The sequence below is a fragment of the Rhopalosiphum padi genome, chromosome 3 (genome assembly GCF_020882245.1).
Source record: "Rhopalosiphum padi isolate XX-2018 chromosome 3, ASM2088224v1, whole genome shotgun sequence".
NCBI lineage: Eukaryota > Metazoa > Arthropoda > Insecta > Hemiptera > Aphididae > Rhopalosiphum > Rhopalosiphum padi.
Genome location: NC_083599.1, coordinates 41,498,784 through 41,510,074, shown reverse-complemented (window position 1 = coordinate 41,510,074; position 11,291 = coordinate 41,498,784). Strand labels below are relative to the sequence as shown.

The 11,291-nt window shown below is 24.7% G+C and overlaps 2 protein-coding genes across 2 annotated transcripts; both read left to right on the top strand.

The window, feature by feature from the left end:
• Window positions 1-8,665: 8,665 nt before the first annotated feature.
• LOC132927377 (protein hold'em-like) lies at window positions 8,666-10,158 on the top strand. Its single transcript, XM_060991894.1, has 4 exons — window positions 8,666-8,821; window positions 8,885-9,038; window positions 9,530-9,712; window positions 10,013-10,158. The coding sequence occupies exons 1-4, from the start codon at window positions 8,666-8,668 to the stop codon at window positions 10,156-10,158; spliced, it is 639 nt and encodes a 212-aa protein (XP_060847877.1).
• Window positions 10,159-10,233: 75 nt separating this feature from the next.
• LOC132927378 (protein hold'em-like) lies at window positions 10,234-10,817 on the top strand. Its single transcript, XM_060991895.1, has 2 exons — window positions 10,234-10,419; window positions 10,628-10,817. Exons 1-2 carry the CDS (start codon window positions 10,234-10,236, stop codon window positions 10,814-10,816), a joined length of 375 nt encoding a protein of 124 aa, XP_060847878.1. The 3' UTR covers window position 10,817.
• The last annotated feature ends 474 nt before the right edge of the window (window positions 10,818-11,291 follow it).

Genomic DNA, 11,291 nt, shown 5'->3' with positions numbered 1-11,291 from the left:
GAGCAGCCGCCTATGTTTTACGCGTAAAAGTAGTTTGATTTACACAATGATATTAACAACTTAAAATTGTATTTCAGAATTTTTTTTTCATAATCCGAAGTATATTTATGTGCTCAAGACGATGGTGTGATTTAAAATTGAATATATTTGTTGTTGCATAAATATTATAAATTATAATTTAGTAAAATTATTGAGTTCACAACTCGCATTGTATTGTTGCGCAAACCAAATTTTACGAAATTGACTATAATAATTGTATCTTTTATAAAAAACTAGAAAGTATATCAAAATTATAATTACACCAATGTCATTAACACAAAAAACACTTAAGGTTACATAAAAAAAATTTATTTTTTTATTTTGTGGGGGCGCAAATTTTTATTTCGCCAGAAGCGCCGCTAATGATCGGGCCGGCCCTGCCCTCGCCCTACAAAAGATGTGCAGAAAAAACATAAAATAAACATAAAAATAGTATTATAAGAGCGGCGATGGTATATGTATTAACTTTCATTAATATAAAGTTATAAGCGTATTAACGATAAAATTCCATATAAATGTCTTCATCGAAGTATCTGTTCAAAAATGCAGTCTTAAACTCTTAACATCCATTTGATGAGCATACACACCGGTGCCATATGGCGCTTCGATCAAATTTTTAAAAAGCGCACTTAAAAATATAGTTTTTACAACACTTTTATTGTTTTACACAATTTATTATTGTAGATGAATGTCAGAATGTATTATTATTACATACTGATATTATTTTAAAAAATTTTTAATTATTTAAAAAGTCTATTCTGGAGGCGCCACTGAGCACATATATATTACAGTATATCGAGGGGGGGGGGATAATAATAATTGCTGACAAAATTCAAATAATATATTATACCTACTAATATTGATACAAGCCATTAAAAAATTCTAACGTTGTACGTAATAACTATATAATATTATTCATACACACGCTTTAACTATTTAGAAAATGTACATTTTATTCATACATTTTTTGTCATCAATATTTTCCAGAGAAAGTGGACTTTTTTATCTGGAGATCAACGGTGTTCCTCTAAATAATGTCGACAATTACACCATGAAAAAGCATAAATAATTTACACTCTTACGTACATACGATTTCTTAGATTCTGAATGGAGTGATCAATGTATTGATTTTACAATGATGCACTTATGTTTTTTTTTTGTGTCTGTCATCACGTAGTAATAATGCTTTGTTTTTAACTTCAGCCCCTACATATTGGACAAAACACGAGCTCTGGCCATTACATAAGATACCTGAGACGAGGAACTTCCAATTGGGTTTCCGTCAATGGCTGAATCCTGAATGACACAACAGTTACTGAAAAAAGATGGCCAAACAACAGCAAGGATGTAACAATATTTTCCAATTAGAAAAAATAAAACTATTTGACTGGTATTAGATTAAAAAATTATTTATTATCCTCACTTCTGGCATTATATGTATTTTTGTATTCAATACTACAAATACCAATAACATTTTTAATTATGTGGTCTTTTGCATTATCAACATTTATTAAGTATCCATTTTTTAATATTTAAATACAATTAACAACATTTTAATACTGAAGTACTCTTGACAATCGATGTTTATACATTTTTAATTTATTTATTTGTCTATTTTAACTGAGAGATCTAAATTAATATTTGTTTGGACCCTAGGATCACAATATACTATTTTTTCTATACCAACACAATCTGTGGTACTAGTATATAGTATAAGGCAGTATTATGATAACTACATGCAATGCTTTTGGAAAAAAATGATTATCCTTGCCGTATGGAAATATGCAATCCGTCCTAAATTCTACTTAAAAATGAATTACTTGTATCGATATCGTATAATTATATATTATAATTTAAATATAGGTAATAAAATATAATCTAGAACCTAGACTAAAAAATCATCTCCGTTCAGAATCATTTTTCATATTATTGCATTCAAATATAACACATCCATTATAGTGACATACCTCTACTATACAACAGAGCAATATCCACTTGCCCACCCTTTTCTTTATATTTATAATTTATGTACAGTTTGTTTACTGTTGTCTGATTCTAATTTTAACTAAGATGATACACAGCTTAAGATATTTTTAAGATTTATATCGAATTAATAAAAAGTTTTTAAATATTTATGTATATATTCAAATATATAAGTACCTACCTATAAATTATAGTTTTTCGATTTGTATTACATATGAATTTAGGGTTAGGATATTGTAGCATTTTGCATATTTTTTTAGTGAGTCCAAAAGATAGCTTAGTAAGATAAAAATGTGTTTCATATACTGGGAATTAAAAATGTGCTACTTTTATTTTGCATATTTTTGCATATTTTGAAGATTTTTTAAAAGTCATGATTATTTTGGCATTTTGGATTTTTAATGCATATTTTTGAGTTTATTTGTAAAATTTTAGTTTGGATTTGGTTTTCAATCGCCATAAATGTTCACCCAATGTTAAACACGCGTGATATAGCGGACAAGAACAATTTTCATCTTATCTGTTTTTAGATATGCATTGCCAGATATGGCAAGATATTAATTGTTTGTGTTTATCGTTACTTGTCTTTATGTCTAAATAATCTATCGCTCACTGTTAAGACCGTTAAGTAACACTACAAATTATGGCGTAACTGTGTGAGTGGAATCAATAAATTAAATCGATAAGATAAATCGTATTAATTCGAAAAAATTTCCCAAAAATTGATTCATTGATTTCAAATGGAAAAAAAAATATTTTTAAAAGCACCTTCGAGGGTATTGATTTTTAAAAATAATGCTCCTGGAATACCATTACCTCCTCAACCCATAATTGCCAGATGGGGTACATGGCTAGAAGCTGCGACATATTACTGTGACAATTACAAAGCATTTTGCGAAGTTATAAATATGTTAAATGAAGAAGATGCAGTATCCATTGAACACGTAAAAAAACTTATACAAGAACCAACATTAGAAGGTAATTTAATTTTTATAAAAACTCATTTTAGTTTTATCCCAAACAAAATTATGTTTTTGGAAAAACAAGACGTCTTATTGGCCGATTCTATTTCGTCTCTTGACGAAATTGTAAAAAAAATATCTGAGACACCCGGGAGTATAGGAAAATTAATCAATAATAAATTAAACACAATTCTCAAGAAAAATACTGCATATGGATTATTGAAAAATATAAAAGATATTATTTCCGGTACACATGAATCAATTCCCAATATGGACCAAAATATAACAGTGACAGATATTCCATATTTCAAGTATGCTCCCGTGTCTTCAGTGGACGTCGAAAGAAGTTTTTCGACGTATAAAACTGTTTTAGCTGACAATCGACGAAGATTTACCTTCGAAAACTTGAAAAAAACGTTGATTGTCCAATGCAATTCACATTTTAATGGTAAGTCAATTGAAAAAATTAATTTTAAAATAAAATACATATCTAAAGTAAATAATTTATTCAATTTTGTTACAGAAAATGAATGAAAAAGAACAAAATCGACTATCAAAACCATAAAAAATTTAATATATCCTTATAATTTATAAATACTATTTTATTATTTTACTTATAATTTAAATATTTAGCCCTTTACAAATTTTTTAACCACTAATATTTTGAATAAACGTTTTTACATAATTTTTTTTATAAATGCATATACCAACTTTTTTTGGAGCATATTTAAGTAATTTTTACAACATATCAGCATATTTTTTAGGGAATATTTAATAGTTTTTTAGAGCATATAAATCCTAACCCTACATATGATAATTTTCACCAACGGCAAAATTTGCAAAATGTATATGCTCACGAGCTTAGATTTAAATCGAAAAACATAAGGCTATGAAACAGTCCTAATAGTGATATTATTACAAACCTGAAGGCGGTGACAATTATCCACGTGTCCGCAACTTAAGACTCGGCCACTCAGGAATATTTTATTATTAAAAAAAAAATAGACGCAGTAGTTGTAGACAGCAGTACGGTAAATCACGATGAAAAATGAAAATGACAAACTGAAATTTACATCAATGGTGAGTTAAATGGCGGCGATAGACATAGAGCACTTAGCAGTATAGTTAGTAACCTAACGCTTTTTTTTAAATCAAAAAAAAAATGCTAAGAACTTTAAGTTTTTTTTTATCTAAATTGCTATGAATAAAATGAGTAGATTTAAGTAAGGAATCTATAGTAGACATGTTATCGTGAAAACCAAAATTGGTTGAAAAAAATTTATATTTATTTAGAAAAGACATTAATCTTGTTTTAATGCATTTCTCAAATAATTTAGAAACAGAGCAATTAGTCTGTAGTAACCACATTTTTTATGGTCACCAGATTTAAACTGTGGTAAAATTATAATATTGTTGTAGCTAGAGGGATACTAAAATAAATTAATTATTAAGAGTAATGGAAATTGAAAAGAGATAGAATTGGTTGTCTTTTCTAAAATCAAATTAGTAAACCATTATTATAAAAAGATTTATCTAGTATTTTTTTAATTAAAATATAAATTTCTTATGGATCTATAGAATAATAGAATTAAGAAATATAGAATTATTAACATAACAGTTTTTATTTAGATCATTCCAATTTAATTTTCAAAGTTACTTTTAGGAATATTAGAGATATTTTTACCAAAATTAGCATAAAAATAATTAAATTAATTTAAAATGTCAGTATTACCAGTTAAAAGAGAATTTATCGAATTACTTATAATACAATATATAGGAGCCTGGAGCTTCATCTTTTTTGGTTGAATAATTAGCCTCATTTATTAATTTCCAGGTATTTTTAATATTGTTATGAAATAAAATAAATTGATTATTATAATAAGAGCTTTCAACTAATAAATTTAACTGATAAGTACGTATTAAATACATTTAAATTATTATTGTTATAATAATTTAATAATTATTGTTTATTAAATAATGAACTACAAATATTAATTTTTAAATATTTAATTATTGTCATAGAAATTTTATTTTCGTTAGAAATAAACAATCTATATACCTAATGAATAATAAGTTTATGTGTTAAGACTGTAAGAGAAATAACAAGGACGCGAAGTGTTGAATAAGAAGCCACCCATTGACGACACTTAGCATAAGATTAATAATTATATATTGGAAATATTTAAAATTAAATATTAACTGTTAAATCAAAATTAAATATTTACCAACCTTTATCATTGGAACTTGTTACTTGCAGGGTAGGTGGCTTGCGTTCGCTCATTTTCAATTTTAAAAGTAGTTAAATCTCGCTTGAAAAATACTAAGATAAATTAGAAGCTTTTATGCTTATGGCTTCGAACAAAGATATTTAGAGTAGTATAGTCAGTATAGATTCTGACCTAATTAAAGTAATTGAACTATTTAAAAACCAAAAAAATTGCTTTTTAGAGAACTTAGTTATTAAGGCATATTATGTACTTAATAATGAGTAATTTGAATTAAAATAAATATATGTTTTAAAAATGTAATTATTATTAATTTAATTATATAATTAAAAAACTAAAAATTGATAATTGTGGGGAAAATTGTCAATTATTTGTACATAGTAAATTAGTAAAAACATTCAGGCAATATATTATGAACAGTTTGAGAAATAATAAAATGTATTTAATATTTATATAAAAGGATTAGAACATTAAATGAAAGTTTAAATTGAATGTCTATTACCTAGTTACAAAATATTTAAGGATATTTTCTGCGTATAGGTATTTAAAAATTTTATAAGATCAAACTTCAAATTCAAGTTAGAACAGGTTAACCTCATCAAACTATAACCCAAGGTTATAAAAATCTTTTTTGAAGGATTTGATTTTAGTATTTTAAAAACAGTTTTTTAATAATTTTGATTTTAAAATTCGAATAATTTAAAATTTTTCCCAGTTATATGGTTACAACTTACAAAGTAGCTACCTAGGTACGTCGTAAACTCGTAACCTAAAGTCGGGTAGTCGCTCTAGTCAGCACGTCGTCTGACATTGCGTGTAGTTTTTATCGTATTCTGATTGACCGTGGTAATAATGGTATCATTCATTAACCATAATCTACCAAGTACCAAGACATTTCTAAAGTTACATCGAGCTAAAATATTATTATACATGAGTGCCTATACGACTTAACGTGTCATCGCCCATCGACAAGAAGTTCAAATTTATATTAAAGTTATTGACCTGACGGCTAACTTAACCTTGACCTATTATAAAATTTATATTTCAATTTATATGGCTATATGAGTTAGTACCTACCTACCGAGTGTACGAAAACTGCAGATTGCATTGCACTACTGCAGTGTGAACTGTGAAGGCAAACCCAGCTCCGAGGCAACGTTAACCGTATGTCATACATCTATTACTAACCTTTACCATTGATAATATTTGATTATATGTCTAGTTAAATTAGGTAATAAATAATTAGGTAAATTAAGTAGTCAATATACCGTTAATAATTTTTGTGCAGTTTTTACTGGTCAGTGGTCACATATAATATAATGTAAATATTATAGTAGCCGCTGTGACAGCATTATATAAGCAGATGTAGCTACATTCTACACTATAAATTAATATAGTTTAACTGTTCGGCATGTTTCGGCTACAAAGTGCAAATTACAAATCGTAATATAAAAATAAAATTAACACTTAAGATTCGTAGTCGTAGGCATCTATAATAAGAAAGACGCAGAATGCAGATCCGTATACGAAGTTCATAAAAATCCGGATATTATCTCAATTGTATACGTCTCTTATTTTGTATATCGTATATATTTATCTACGTATTAATACATTATTAATAATAATATTTTATTATTATTATGATTTTTAAAATTGCTAAGCTACCTATTAACTTACTTTACTGGCTAAGTATAAAAAGAATATACCTAATCATTCTTATAAAAATAAAAATAAATACAGAAATTGTTGTGGTTTAATCATCAATTAAGTAATTAAGATAAACTAAACTTGACTTATCTTAATTTATGGGTTTAATTTAAACATAAAAACTTAATTTAATTTTAAAAAAATTCATTAATTTTAGAAAGATCTCGATTAAGCGTGTTAAACGAGAGTAACGATACCAAGAGAGTGACGAATAATGGAATTAAACGGATAAAAGAAAAAAAATCATTTTTATATTTATAATTATTATATCTACCATCTACGTATAATTTTAACATTATTCGCAGTGTATAATGTATATGATTATGATTAATTTGAAAAAAATAGTTACTTTAGTTTGTTTACATGCATCTTAAGTTATTTTTCATGGATTTTTCTACTATTGCATACCTACCTATACTATTGGCATGCAATATTCTAATATTCTATTTATAATTTACAATACCATTATGATAGTGGATGGCATATAATTTATACACTATAAAAAAATACTGATCGACATGTAAAATCATTGAGTTTATAATTCTATACTATATAATACCGTTAATTTTTTATTGCGGTCAATATTTATAAATCAATTTAATTTATTGGGTAATTAAATTTCAAGAAGCTTAACACATCTGCACAAGGCACATAATTCTTTTAAAATCAATTAGTTTAATATTTTGTTCCTATTTTATAATTTATAAATTATAATACAAATCTATAATTTATTCTTTACTACCTATACGTATAGGTAATATACTAATATTATGTTACCTATTTAATCATGTTTTTTGGACATATTGTATAGGATAAAATCACTATATTCACTGAGTATTAATTAGTAAAAATGAATACTGGTGTTACAAAACTCAAGCTTAATTCAATTTTCCCAGGAACAACCAATATTTTAGTAGTTGGCATTATTATTGCTAAACAAAATCCTAAAATAATAATATCAAAAAAAGGTAAAATAATAATATTTCAAGTAAACTTAGTAAACTATTATCAAACAATAAACAATTAATAGAAAGATAACGTTATTAAGTTAAATTGTAATAAATAATTTATGCAAAAATTTTAACTTCTTAATATTATGTAAATATGTATACTATATAGTACTTAGGTATAACTTAAAACTTAAATAATATGCATATTGAAATATTTATATTGATTCAAAATATTTATATATGTAAAATATTTGATTTATGATTTAATAGAATTAATACTATTAAAAATAATTCAGTATTAATATAAATTTAAAAATACCTGAGTACTATTAATTATTATAAAATTAATAAACATTTTAATAAAAACAATCATTTATTTTTTAACAGATAATAAAGAAAAAGCTGTCTTTTCATTTACTATACGCGACTCTCCAGAAGACGTGGTTAATATATCTGTTTGGGGTTCTAATGATTATACTAGACGTTTATATAATGATTTTAAAATTGGAGATGTTGGTAAATATAAAATAATATGTGATATATCGTAACACGTCAGTTTTTGATATTATTCATTTATTTTTATAGTTGACTTAGTTAATTCAAATGTTACATATAAAATGGATGTCAAAGACAAATATATGCCAAAAAGTTCTAGGTAAATATAATATACTAATAAACCTTATGAAATAATAACATAAATGATTATCTCTCTATTGTGTATGTACAGCCTATCTTTATAAATTCAAATTGTTCAATATCTAGCTCATTCTATTTAACATTAAATGAAAATTCATCTCAAATGTTGCTGCATGATGTTAAAGATTCTATGAAGTATAAATATCTTCTAAGAATTCCTACTTGTCCGCGACACATGTATATTAATATTGAGGATATCCATTTTAGTGGAAAAAATATGTGCGGGAAATTTTGTAGTTTGTTAGTTGCAGTAAGATGTGTAAGTGATTATGAACTTATCAAAAATGCAAAAGTGATACTTAACACCTAATTTATAATTAAGGTAAGGTCTACTAAATTGATAAAAACCAAAATTGGCAGAGAAGTGTTTTTAAAAGAAATTATTGTCATGGACAAAACACACCCAACACTTGCTGTAAGAATTTGGGATAGGGAATTATCAGAAAGAGCTGCTCAATGGATACCAAAAAAAACAAGTAAATAAAAAATTATATAATTAAATCATAAATTAAACAAGAAACATTTTATTTAATTTAATATAAGTATTTTAAAGTATTTTTTTAATGGTAGTTATCCAAATAATACGGTGAAATCAAATATATAAACTATTTTTATTAACAAGTCTAACATTTCAATATTTCATATAGGTTTATTTATTTTAAGTTGCACTAGTGTAGAATTATCAAATAGGTTTTAAGTAAATAATATCATATTTACATTGAAACACTACTTTATTATTTTTTTATTAGACAATTGTCTACTTACCATACACCACATACAGATATACTATAGTTAGTTTTTATAATTCATTTTCTTCATTGTAATATATTTTTCAAACTCCTTGTTATATTAGTATTACTTCCCTCAAGTCCCATTTTATTATTTATTAATTAGCTAAATGTATGTCATTATTGTCATTAAGTTGAACGTGAAAAAAAAATTAATTAGTTATATTTTTGTATTTTAGTCTTAGCTTTGTCAAATGTTTACTTGGAATGGAATAATTTTAAAAGAAGCATGACAGCTGTAGTTTCTAATAAAACAATTATAACCGAGGATCCAATTACAGAAGAAGCAAATGATTTAAAAATTTACACAAATTCACATTCAATCGGACTATTTACTAAAATAAATATTAATATTCCCAATTGTAATTTATATTTATTAACTTACGTTCATAGTTATAAATTATTAAAAATATTTTTTTCTTGTGTATTTTCCTAGATAACACAGACATTTAGTATATATTTTTTATTATGTAAAGATATATTATAATATTTAAATTTGAAATTTATGACTATAAAATAGTTATCAAGTATATTGTATTATAATTTTATATTTTTTACCAACTGCATACACAAAAAAACAAAATATTATTATATTATAATATATTATCAAATTTAGTTTTTAGTATTTAGTCTGACTAATATTTTAAATAATTTGTTTTCAGTATCAACTATAACAGAAACTATGACTTGCAAACGAATTTTAGTTAAGTCTAATGAAATTAGTAGTCAATTTACAGCAATCGTATATGCAATTGTGAGCAAATTTAACATCGATGGATTATCTCCGTTGGTTCTAACTAAGTGGTAAGTAATTATTCTTAATTTAAATTGTAATAAACAATTCTTAAACATATGAAATACTTTGTGCAGTAATCTATGTGGTATGAATGTGGAAAGTTCATACTTAATGTGTCTTAACCCAGAATGTTCTTCTAATTATGAAATGGAAATTGAATCATCATATGAATTAGAAAGTATAATAAATATCCGATTATCAATAACAGATTCAACGGGTACACTAGAAAACTGTTTATTGCATCATCAAGTTGCTACCAAAATATTAAAAGAAGTAAGTAATCATGTTTGAAAGAAGAAATTAATTATTGTATTAATTACGTATTATGTATATTTATATATTATTTCAAGAACACATCAATATATTTTAACATGTATTGTTATTTTATTTGATACTTATCAAATAGTTTAAAAATGATAATAAATTAAACTTATTAAGTATAGTAAGTTAATAATTATTAATCATATAATATTTTTATCAGGTAAATTATTTTCAAAATATGAGCTTAAATCAGAGAACAGAATTAAAATGGAAATATCTATTCACTAATTGTATGATCAAATTAGTGGTGACAGAAGCCCATCCTAATGAAAAATTAACAATTTTAGTAGTAGATATAGAAAATGAAGGGCCAATATCAAAATTTATATCATGTGTACCAATATATTAAACTTAATGCGTAATTTGAAATAAGTTTTATTAACTTATTTTATATATTATAAAAAGACATAACTTCATAATTTATAAATATATTTTTTAAACAAAAAAATAAATCTCATGAAGCAGTGTTTATGTGTAAATTCTAAAACTAAAATGAAGTGAATAAAGTTTTATTTACATTATAATTTATAACTATAAATATAACACTATTGCTTTATTAAAATATAAACCATCTTTTTTTATTTTTTCATAAAATATACATTAATTATTCCATTTATACCTAATAAAAAATTATAAAAATCAGTTTTTGTAGCTCTAGACACCATCATATATATTTACTTATTTAGATAAAGCTTATTTTTAACTTTCCTGCACAATATATATTATACAATGTAGGATCATGGCACAAGAATAGTTAAATGTTAAACACAATGTTTTGTTTTAATACATTGAAAATTAGCGATATTTTGTTTTAAATTACTGTC